Consider the following 12,438-nt stretch of genomic DNA (forward strand, 5'->3'; position numbering starts at 1 on the left):
CAAACTTGTTCACAGTAGGAACAAGTTAGCAAGAGCCAGCTTGCCCTGGCCCAGTATCATTTCTCCCTCCCTACTGCTATAAAAAGCTCCCCCATAAATGCTAAAGCCCCAACTGAATCAATCATCAAACCAAATCCTGGAAGCCTATCTGAAATACTAAGCAAAGTTTTAACGTAGATGTTGCCCCTTGCGTCCATTCAAACTCAGATCAGTCCCTTCTGCCAGACTAGGTTGGTTCCCCAGACAACTGTAAGGAAGGGAGAGAAGACTCACAAGTTTTTCTTTCCCTCTAGTGAGTGAGATTGTGTTCTCTTTCAAGCTGAGTGTCACTGCTTCTCACTCTCCTAGAATGAGCTATTGCCCAGAAAGCACCTCAGTCCCTCACACAACAGCATTCTTGGAGGCCTGCCATGCCATGTCCCAGGCATGTTTAGACATGATGGAACCATGCATGTGGAGCCAGCTGGGGATCAAGGAGGAATGGGTTCATAAATACAAGGTGTCCACTGTAATGCACACTCAGTAAATGTTGGCTTTTATTCATCACTAGATAGATTATTCACAAAAACATTTTTTTAGTTAAAAAAAATTTTTAATGTTTATTTTTGAGAGAGACTCACACACACGGAGTGTGAGTGGGGGAGGGGCAGAGAGAGGGGAGACACAGAATGTGAAGCCGGCCCCAGGCTCTGAGCTGTCAGCAGAGCCCAAGACGGGGCTCAAACTCATGAACCATGAGATCATGACATGAGCCAAAGTCAGACACTTAACCGACTGAGCCATCCAGGTGCCCCCAAAACATTTTTTAATTCAATTAAGAGCCTTCCATAGTCCAGGCACTTGGGTACACCCTATAGAGAACAGCAAGATAAGAGAATTTGAATTCTACCTTTAGAAAGGTTAGAATTTAGAGAGAAGAGAAGACACACAGGCCAATGTAGTACAGAGTTAAATCCGGTATGTGTTAAAGGAAAGTATGAATGAAATGTTAGAGAAGCACTGAGGGAGAAGATTCCTTCTGTCTGGTGACCTGGAGCAGTGGGCATAAGGTGGGGTCTTCAGAGTGGGGAGAATCTCTCCACTCAGTAAGGCAGCAATGCCATTCCAGCAGAAGGTCAGCCCTGAGGAGAGACTCGGGGCAGGAGGGGGCATACCACATGTGAGGAGAATAGGTTAGAAACAGATGTGAGGAGGGACCAAAGGATGGAATAGATATTGGGACAGGTTCTTCATTGCTTTGAAGTCAAGGAAGACCAGGTAGAGGGCTGTAGAAGCAAACATGTTCAGGCTGGAGTGCTGGTCATGAGGGAAGAGGTGCAAGCCAACACAAATGCATGGCAGGAAAACTATGCCAACACGGCAAGTATTTGGGAAGTGAGGAAGGCCAGGCTGGGAATAACCGCCTCCCTGGGGGTGAGGATGGGCACAAGCCACAGAGGGTTAGCAGTGCCCTGTACGCCCCTTCTCTCTAGAAGGTGTGTGGTGAGTGCCTCTGTCATAAATCTCACCCTGAGTACTCTGTGGAGACAGGACTTCACTGGAGGACAGCTGCATCACTAATTTTAGGTTTGTGCTGGAGAAGTAGGGCTGGTTTAATCTCCAGGGCAGGGAGGAGTCTAAGTGACAACCCTGGGCATCGGCTTCTACAAAGGCACCCAAGGATAACTCTCCAATAGCGTGCTATCATTTGGAGGATGATACTCTGTAGGGCTATTCATGTCCTCTGACATGGTACTTTCATCCCCGTCCTGGAAGACCCCTTCAAACCCATAGGTGCTGGCATCCAAATAGAGTTGAACAGAACTCATGTGGGTACATCTTAGTTACTATTTGGGGGCATGGAGTCCATGGGAGAAGGTGGGTAGGGGCAGAAACTCGCTATTTGCGTGCTTTCCTCTGGCCCTGCTGCCTGATCTGAAGCAGCCAGCCAAGGATCCAGTAGGATTTGTATTAACGATGGTTAAGAGTGTTACGTCACATCAAAGTTTACAAGATTTTTACACATTATGTCTTAATGTCCACAACAAACCCAGGAGGTAGGACTTGGAATTCATACTTGGAGAAATGCAAAAGCTCCATTAAGGAAGGTTAAATGAGTTGCCATGGAATCTGCTAGAATGAGGGCGACAATGCTGGTCTTCAGATTTCAGTGCCTTGGTTCTTACCTGGCTATGGGGGGCTGGGAGTAAGGCAGAAAAGAAGGCAGCTGTGGGAAAGAATCCGAAAATGGAGGGAGCAGACATTTATTTAGCCTTTGGGAGGAAATAGCCATTCGATTGAAGAGAAAGACTCCCCTATCATTAAGCAAATTGCTCTACAAGTATGAGCCATTTAGACGGCAACAAAAATTTAAACAAACTTTAAGTGTTTATGATCGTCTTACATATGGTGGTTTAGAAATAAAATGCTGGAAATAAACCATGTAAGACACTCCAGTGGTGCTTTAAGAGCTAAGGCTCATGTATCAGACAGGGTTTAAATCCCAGCTCTTCCACTTAAATCCCAGCAAATCACTTAACTTCTTTCAGCTTCCATTTTTTTCCCTGTGAAATTGGGCACAGTAATAGCACCTGCCTCACAGAGAAGAGGAAAGAATCAGATGGGCTAACACCTGCTAAGAGCTCAAGACAGGGCAGGGCACATAATGAATGCCATGGTCATGACTGCCATATGGTAGAGGTTGGTCAAGAAGTCTCTTCTCTATGGAGGTTTGGTATTAATTTGGCATTTGGCTCAAGAAGGAGAAATCATTTTGCCCAAATTTTATAGAACAGACCAGAAATGCAGAAATCGGCTTGAGTTCCCTGAAAGGTTCCTTTTGTCATTGCAAACATCCACCCCTGTGAATCATTTTTTTTCCCCATAGCACCTTGATCAGATCTATGCCCAAATTCAACTTGCTTTGCAGGAGAAAAAGAGAAATAGACATAGCAACTTGGCATGAGGCTCTGAGAAGGGGCTTCTGTGCATTGTCACTCATCCTGCCCCAGCTTGGCCTGAACAAGGAAAACAATAAAACCTATCAGGACCCCAGAAGGGAGTCTAGTGCTATGGTTGTCTAGGAAGGCTTCTTAGAGAAGCCTTCCAAACAACATGGCACCCATTTGGCAGGAAGAGATGACTGGGTGAGACTCCTCTGTGGAAGGGCCCAGCAGCCATCCCACAGATTTTCACATAGTGTCCAGGAGGCAACCACATACTCCTGAGCTGCCAAACAGATGAATGGAAACACCAGCAGATTAGAAGAGGGCTTGTTGATAGAAGAAAATGATCAAGTTAATGGACTGGTAACCAAAGGGCGTGTTAAGACTGTAGATGTCAGCAGCAAAGGCCTACATACAATGATAAACACCACGCACATCCAAATCGCACATATCTGAGTGGACTTAAATGGAAGTTTAAGATGGAAGTAAAGTACAATTACAGAAAAATCAGGAAAGTTCATCTTTTTCAGTCACTGAATTTGTGACTCTGAAGTTTTGTATTACTTGCTGAGGATCCCTTGGTAGAATTTAGTTGAATCTCACTTTGCAATACATTTGCTCTCCAGAGGTTTCTAAAGTGAGGTACATAGAACACTGACTTCCCCCCAAAACAGTGGTCTTTGAAAAAGCTCAGTTCCCTGGCCAAATCAGGTGTAAGACAAGGTGTCCTAAGGACCCATCATGGATATTTTGGATGTGTGTGGGCTTTACAAAGGCTCAGGGAAGTCTTACCATAAAGGAATCTGTGTAATTTTGTTTAACTCAGTGCCTCTCAAATATATTTGATGAGGAATTTTTTTTACTGAAATAGAATGTATTTCACTCTAGGAAATGCTGGCATAGAGAGCCGCAGGTCAGGATGGATGATAATGGCATTATGGTGGTGACCCAAGAGAAAAATAGTCAGGTGGAACAAGAGCCTAAGATTGATGCTGAGGTGCAGAAAATCTCCTGGCTGGGCATGGAAATGCTGCTTTGCCAAATGACCCCATATATCTCAGAAATTGGCTGAATTCTTTCTAATATTCTTTCAAGGTCCTCGCTGAGTCACTCCCATAAATGATGGATCTTAATGGTTCCGAATATCTTCTATGTGTCTAACCATCTCCCTTTTTAAGTTTGTGATTCACGCCACGCCGGCAAGCAGGGCCAGAGAGAGGGGGCTGAGTTTCATTTTCTAATCATAAAAGTACATCTCAAACCCAGCATGCAACCAAGATGGACTATGCCAATGCCCGGATCTCATATCAGAAATTTAACTGGCTGCCTCTAGAGATGCTCTGAGGAGTGTTACCTCTGCCTGCCATTTCTAGACTGTTTTTTAAGGGCTACACAAACTATGTAGAATTGCTAGGAGTAAAAGGGACACTAGAAAGCTTCAGGCAAAAAACATGGGCTTTTGAGTCAGAAAGATCTGTTTTCAAATCCCAGCCCGGCCATTCCTTCGCACTGTGATCTTGGATAAAGCTCTCTCCACATGGTCGTTTCCTCATCTGAGCATGAGGGTGATAACATGCTCCTTCAGCGTCATTGTGAGGATGAGAGGAAATGACACATGCAGTTGGGGAGGGATGCCCGTTGAGACAGCACAGTCATTGCACCATATCTGCAAGTGAGGAGTCATCATTCAACTCAACCGGAAGCACCATGAGAAGCCACGAGGCCTTCTTCATCTCTGCATCTATTACAAAGAGGGGAAAAGCACTACAAAAGTGCTCTGTACCTGATTATTCGGGTGCGCTTCTGGGTGTAAGGGGTGATGACCTTGAAAAGAAGTTCCATTGCTCCATTAATTCCCAGCATGGCTCCTGTGGTGACTGAGAAAGACCAAATCACAGTAGTTATTGAACCATCTGAACCAAGAATTCTTTTTAGCATTACGGAGTGGCCCTAAAAGATAGGGGAGATCCATTACCTTCTTTGCAAAAGGTCACTTAAAAGCAGAGAACCTTTATGTTCTTTTCATCCTTGGCTTGGAAACAAAGATCACCTGTAAAGCACACATTATCTTCTCACACTATCTCCTCAAAGGGGGCCCAAGCCATGAAGTTATGTTTTTCATTTCTGATGTCCCACTGTACTTCTCCATTGTATTCTTACTCAGAATAGTCAAGGCAAATGCCAAACAGAAGATTTTTCTGTAGGTAGATCTTTGGGTTTCAATTCAAGTGGTTTCATCCACCATCAACTTCCCACATGTTACATACATGCACACACATACAGTCATGCACACACAGGGGTATACATGCATATACACACACTGCTAGTATATTGCAAAATACTCTCTTAGACATATTCTGCCATTGGGAGACTTCACAATGAAGAAAAGTCACGGGTGGATGGGTTAAGATTCAATCCAGCTTGGACTGACTCCTTTAAAGCTCTAAGAGGCAACCTAATAAACAAAACAGCTCCCTTTCTTTTGTACCCTGGTTCCAAGTTCCCTGACAATTTTTGTAGTTGGATCTCCCATGACTGAGGCTAAGACTTAATGATGCCCCTATCTACTAGCATGTTAAGAGAAGAATTAATTCTTCCCCCTCTGAGGTAACTAGCCTGGGAAATTCTTGCCTTTTTGCCCAAGTGGATGGTTATGAAAATATAGTCTTAGATCTGAATGACAAGAAATAAGTAAATGGGTATTTGGTCAGATGAGGGTCTTCAGATACATATTTTGGACCCAAAATGTCTGGACGTCACGCTCATTTCCAGTGATGCTCTGGCCCCTCTGCAACATCCCCAGTCCCTCACTTCATGCCGCTCACTTCAGGAAGGACCCCAGTCATGTCAAAAACTAAGGGGAACCTACAAGATACAAAATGGAATCAGTTTGGCAGGGGGCAGAAGTGTCAGAGAAAGAAGGAAGGATGCTATCTTCCAAGGTGTGACTCTCTTTTCTCTTCCCTCCACTGCATTGGTGTGTTGAAACCAAGACTTACAAATGCTTTGTGCTTTGGGCCAGGCTTATTCCAGGAAATATGAGTGGGAGCAAGGGGGTCATGGGGAAACAAAGAGAGAGGAACAGGGAGGCTTATCCTGGCTTCCTCCAAGCCCCAGGAAAGAAGGATAAGTGAAAATCGGGGGGGGGGGGGGGCTCTAATATAGTTCATCCCAGTACAGTCCACCAGAGAGACACTGAGGCTGATGTCTTAGTGATTACAGAGACCGAGTGTTCCTGGAACATTCTCTATGCATATGTCCCTCCTGAGGCTGGTACAGGCAGTAACTGCCTGGATCAAAATTCAGGGATTTGGCAATCTAGTCCTGCCCATCAATCTTCCACTCTCATGGCTACTAACTCAGCCCTTTATTTCTAAACTGGGAAAACATGTTGGAGAAATCTCTTGGCAAATCATTCAGCAAAATTCCCGTATTAAATAGAGTTAGGGAAGAAATAGTTTTAGGAGCACAGATTCTAACATAGAAGACTTTAGGCTTGGACTTGAAAGATGGGAACAATAAGAAACCGCCCCCTGAGTTCTTCCTGGCTGTCTGCCTGCCCAAGGTCAGACCTCTGGCAGCTCTGTCAACATCCCCATTGGCCAGTAGAGAGCTGCTGAGGGTTCACTGGCTGTCACAGACCCATTATGGCTCCAGCCAACTCCTTCCACAGATAGGAGCTGTTTAGAAAGCTGCCTGGAACATTCAACAGTGGCTAACAATTCACCAAAGGGACAGCAATCCATCCACAGGATTCGTGAACTCTGCTCACCTCTTATCAGTGAAGTCAATGTATACAGAGTGATAGTATAATTTTGTTAAATATCATATGAAACATTTCATTGGTACAATAAATACAGTCTTAGAACATGAGACAAATGGCCAGCTCCTCATACCTACAGGCAAATCCCAGCATTTCTTTAGAGCTCCCCACTAAAATGAATTCTTCAAGATCTCTATAACCTATATATATGAGAAGAAAGCTGGGTTATTCAGCCTAATAACTATTGTTCAGGAAACCAAAATGAGATACTTCAAATCTTGTGCTGCTGGCAAGTTCCAGATGGGGGTGGCAGACTTTCTGGCTGCTTATTAATGAGAGTTGCCTTTTACACAGCTCCTCACTTAGGTTTTCCTTAATTAAAGATGGACTGGTTTATATAGATCTTATCAGCCTCTCCCAAATATTCTCTGATTTTCCTGGTCAACATATGAGTGTGGGAGGAGGCTTTATCTGTGAACATGGAGTCAAGGATCTATCTTGTTTCTTCCTAGAAATACTTTCTCTTTATGGGTCCTTCATGGTTATTAATGGAATTAGCCAATGAAATATGACCCTACTAAGGATCTTAGCAGTTCTGAGGACAGTTAAAGGGAAAAGCCTCCACCTTTCCCCCTTATGTGTGTTCTTCCTATTATTTCAAAGGACTAAGGGAAAAGAGTAGAGCAGGGAAGGAAAACTAATTGAGCAAGTGCTATGTGACAAACATACCCATGAACGTCACTTCACTTATCCCATCTACCAAGTCTATGAGCTCTTATGACCACCATAATTTTATAAAAGTAGAAACCAAAGTAAACAGGTTAAATGCCCATGCCTTAGGACTCCCAAAGAATGAAGTCAAACCCAGGTCTTCCTGGATCTAAGCCATGTTCTTCCCTCTAGAGAGCATTACATCACTTTCACTGTGCAGGAAAGGGGCTCAGAAAAGAGAAATAACGTCTGTGCTCATTCTATGTGAGATAGAAGGTACAGAATCTAATCTGTTCACAGGAAGTGTCCCCATATGGAGAGTAAACATGAGTTTTAGAGTTAGAAACTCAGCCCCCAAACTTGTCTGTATAAATTCAAGCAAGTACTTCACTCTTCCAAACTTTCTTCTCTTTTTCTTAGCTATAAAATGGTAAATGGAGATACAGGATTGTTAGGATAATCTGAAACCATCCAGATCAGGAGACAGCAAATAAATATCAAGCCATGTGCTGGGACGCATCTAGTTACCTGAAGGACTATGCTGAGAAGCAGTGAGAGATAAAACAAAGTAAAAGATGTTTTGCTAAAGGATGCTGTGATCAATAAGCAACTTCAGGGACACAGTAGGGAGATTTGTGATGTGAAGGGTCATTCTTGACATTGCCCTGTGCCTTAGATATGATAAGGCCTGAATGAAGTCCTATGATGTCTCCTGTCACAGGTCTTTCTCACCTTGTAGTACTAATAGAGAGGCCTAGAGGACTCTAATAAGTGGTTCCCAATGGAAAACAACACTGACATCTAACTCGGGAATGAGCTCAAGAGTTCTGCCTGGATGAGGAAAAGACAAAGAAAGAAATTCTCACCTCTACAGCCTCTAGGACAGGAGGCTCTTCATGGCTTATTGATCTTCTTGGGATGACATGTACCCTCCACCCACACCCTCCTTCCAACCCCCAGCCCTAAATGGTTTGTAGGTGTCCCGCCCAAGTCGGGAAGCCAGGCCAGAAAGCCACAATTTGAGTAACTTACCACTGGAGGAGAACACACGCAGAGCCCAGAGACAGTGGAGGAGGTTCTGACTGTGAGATAGGTTCTTCCTGGCCAGAATTAACGTCACATCAAGTGCTTCCAACTCCAGTGCCTTCTGTCCAAACTTTTTATCTATGAACACAAAGCAATCCATCTTAGCTGTGTTTCCCATGAATTCTGAAGGTTATACAATGCATGAGGAACAGGAAGGCAAAGATAATAGAAGCAAGAGAATGATGATAGCCAATGAGATTTATGGATATAGCAGAAAATGCTACTAGGTATGTTCCCATTGGAACGAGATGGCTCAGAAGAGCTAAGGCAGGGTATATGCGGAGTCCATTTATTCCTCATGTAATATTTACAAGAGGCCTTGTGGATTGTGTGACTCATACCCCCTGTATGAAAGCATGTTTCTGGCTGTCCTCAAACATGAATTCCAGTTTAGTAGGGTATAAATTTCTTCCTTTAAGATAGTTCTAGAATATAGGATACGTAAGTTACACAACATTCAAATGCAATGTGTGGAACTTGATTGGATCCTTCTTTGAACATGTCTGTAATTTGCCTGTTGGGATATTTGGAGAAACTGAAATGAGGATAAATTATGCATGCATGTTTAATTTTGTTAGATTTGTAATCACGTATTGGGGTTGTATAGGAAAATATCTCTTTTCAAAGAAATGCACTCGAACATATTTAAGAGCAAAATTCTACCTGTAACTTTCGTTAGAATATTTTGAATAAAAATAAACAGGCGAAGGGGTGCCTGAGTGGCTGAGTTGGTTAAGTGCCTGTCTCTCGATTTCAGTTTATGTCGTGATCTCACCGTTCGTGAGTTCAAGCCCCACATCGGGCTCCTTGTTGACAGTGTGGAGCCTGCTTAGGATTATTTCTCTCTCCCTCTCTCTCTGCCCCTCTCCCATGCTCTCTCTCTCAAAATAAATAAATTAACTTTAAAAATAAATAAATAAGGGTGCCTGGGTGGCTCAGTCAGTTAAGTGTCTAACTTTGGCTCAGGTCATGATGTCACAGTTCATGAGTTCAAGCCCCACGTAGGGCCCTGTGCTGACAGTTCAGAATCTGGAGCCTGCTTCATATTGTGTCTCCCTCTCAGCCCCTCCCCCTGTTGCACGCTCTCTCTCTCTCTCTCTCAAAAATAAATAAACATTTTAAAAAAATTTTTAGTAAAATAAATAAATAAATAAACAGGTGAAGAAAATACGGCAAAATGTTAACAATGGTTAGGCCTAAGCAATAAAAGGTCATCTTTCTATATGATAGAGAGCTTTATATTAAAAAGTGAAAACAAGCTTTGTGCAGTGGCAATATCATAGCCAATGAGGTTTATCTGAGGCATGATTATTGCTAATTAAAAGGTGAAAACATAATGTAAGATAATAAATTTTTCTTCACAAATTTCTCTAAATTACTGATCCAAATAATCTGGTATTTAGTGCTGCAGGTAGGTCATAATTATTTTAATAATTAGTAAAGCATAAATAATTAGCAAGCATAAGAAATAAGGGGAAAGTACCTTTCATTCTCTGGTTCTGGCATTTCCTATAACAGGTGGCTGTGCCACCTGTCACATTTGTTTCTGTCCTTCCCAAAGCGCGATGTCCAAATTGCTACGTTTGTTTTTGCACAATACAAGCACTATCAGATTCGTTGCAGTTGGAAATGAGAAAAACAGAGACAGTGTCCCAAACCTGGTTTATCAATATTCATCTCCAGACCAAGACACCAGCGAAGAGGTGGTGACCAAACTAATATGACCAGTTCCTGTCACCAGAAGCGAAGCATCTATCGGGCTCTACTCCCGAGCAGCCAAGCTCATTTCCGTTCTGTATAGGTTGGCCAGTGGCAGCCTGCATGGCAATGGTGAGGACTACAATCTGGTGATGGCAGAGGCCGTGGTGATACAATGACAACAGTTCGCAATTTGGAAATCAGGGCCCTGGTACATCTCTCGTCTTTCTCCTATGAAACCTACGTGACTCTTATTTGCCAGGCCTCTGGCCCCACACACTAAGCAGGTCACTTACAACTTCAATCCTTACACCAACCCAAGAATTAAATACTGATACCTCCATTTTATAGAGGAGAACCCAATGGTTCAGAAAGGTTAAGTAATTTTCCCAGGGTCACACAGCTAATAGTGTCAGGGCCAGGCCTGAAACTCAGGCATGGCTTCCCAGTTTATACTGTTTATAACCAGAGTAGAGACTGTGTCTCTTCAATCTTTTTCTTTTTAAAAACATTTTTTAATGTTTATTTATTATTGAGAGACAGAGAGAGACAGCATGAGCAGAGAAGGGGTAGAGAGAGAGGAAGACACAGAATCTGAAGCAGGCTCCAGGCTCTGAGCTGTCAGCACAGAGCCCGATGAGGGGTTCAGGCTCACAAACCGGGAGATTATGACCTGAGCTGAAGTCGGATGCCCAACCAACTGAGCCACCCAGGTGCCCCTCCTCAATCTTTTTCTGAAGTTCACTTGACCACACTTTGCTCTGACTTCTTCTCATCCTTCAACTGTTGGCTCAAATGTCACTTCTTCCTGACCACCTTAGAGGAACATTACCCTGTTTTTCCCTCATAGCTACTAGCTAACTATCATAGTCTGCTATTGTCTAGTTAATTAATCACCGTCTGCCCTTGCCCACTTGAATGTAAGTTCCATGAGAGCAGGCTCCTTATCTCTCTTGCTCACCAGAGTTCCCAGGGCCTAGTATGGTGCCCAGCCCTAGGAGGTGTGTAGTAAATAGCTGGTTGAATATTCAGTGAATGAGTTATACTGGTTTTGTCTAGAACACACTCACGCAGGTGCTAGCTGGTGCCTGAGTCTTAGTCATTGTTTGTGGAATGTTGAATGGACGCAGCAGAGATCCAAACAACGAAAGGTAAGAGTGCCCCGGAGTCCCTGTGTCCTTGGCTGTTGCTGGCTGCACTGGACAACAAAAGCCCACGTTTCACAGTCCCTGGGCTTCTCAACTATGACTTACGTAAGACTGCACACAGTGGGAGCTTAGCTAGTATGATTAGGCTGCAAGGTTTACATGCATCCTGAGCACTCAGGCTTTTTGAACTGTGCCCCACGAAGTTCTAAGGTTTTAGGGAGGTGTTTCAGGGCTTTCTCTGAGAAAAAAGAAATGGGAATCGAACACAAGTGGAAAGAGTTCTAGGCCCCCATCTTCTTTTCTGCAAAGGAAGCTCCACTTCCACGTGACTGATGGTAATGGGTTTAACACTGGCCTCCCAAAATTCATGTCCACCTGGAACCTCAGAAGATTATCTTATTTGGAGACGGGGTCTTTGCAGATTTAACTAGTTAATATGAGGTCACACAGATTTGTGTGGGCCCTACATCCAGTGACCAATGTCCTTGTAAGAAGAGGAGAGGACACAAAGGGCACATACAACAGAACACCATGTGGAAATGCAGGCAGAAAATGAAGTGATGTGTGTCCAAGCCAAGAAGCACCAAGGATGGCTGGAAACACAGATGCAAGGAGACGGGCTCCAAACAGATTCTCCCTCAGATTCCAGAAGGAACCAACCCTCCCAACACCCTGATTTCAGACTTTTTCACCTCTAGAACAGTGAGAGAATAAATTTGTTTTTTGTTTTTTTTTTTTAATTTTTTTTTTTCAACGTTTTTTATTTATTTTTGGGACAGAGAGAGACAGAGCATGAACGGGGGAGGGGCAGAGAGAGAGGGAGACACAGAATCGGAAACAGGCTCCAGGCTCCGAGCCATCAGCCCAGAGCCTGATGCGGGGCTCGAACTCACGGACCGCGAGATCGTGACCTGGCTGAAGTCGGACGCTTAACCGACTGCGCCACCCAGGCGCCCCTAAATTTGTTATTTTGAGCCACGTGGTTTGTGGTCATTCCTTATGGCAGCTGCGGGAAACTCATGCACTTACATAATAAACGTCCGTGTAAGATGGTTCTGTTTATTGGTGAGTGAGTGACAACTGCCTGGTACTCTTACCCCTCGGTCCC

At 43.8% G+C, this 12,438-nt stretch overlaps 1 protein-coding gene and 1 pseudogene across 1 annotated transcript in view; one reads left to right on the forward strand and one right to left on the reverse strand.

The window, feature by feature from the left end:
• Nucleotides 1-12,438, reverse strand: part of AGBL1 (AGBL carboxypeptidase 1) — a 754,644-nt gene that overhangs the window by 681,751 nt on the left and 60,455 nt on the right. Inside the window, exons 4-5 of the mRNA XM_078448995.2 lie at nt 8,431-8,562; nt 4,708-4,801 (exon numbers count right to left, since the gene is read on the reverse strand). Of these exons, the coding sequence (XP_078305121.2) occupies nt 4,708-4,801; nt 8,431-8,562 (226 nt within the window). The remainder of the gene's footprint in view (nt 1-4,707; nt 4,802-8,430; nt 8,563-12,438) is intronic.
• On the forward strand, nt 9,742-9,871 carry LOC132670689 (U4 spliceosomal RNA; annotated as a pseudogene).

This window comes from Panthera onca, chromosome B3 (genome assembly GCF_046562875.1).
Source record: "Panthera onca isolate mPanOnc1 chromosome B3, mPanOnc1 haplotype 2, whole genome shotgun sequence".
Classification (NCBI taxonomy): Eukaryota; Metazoa; Chordata; class Mammalia; order Carnivora; family Felidae; genus Panthera; species Panthera onca.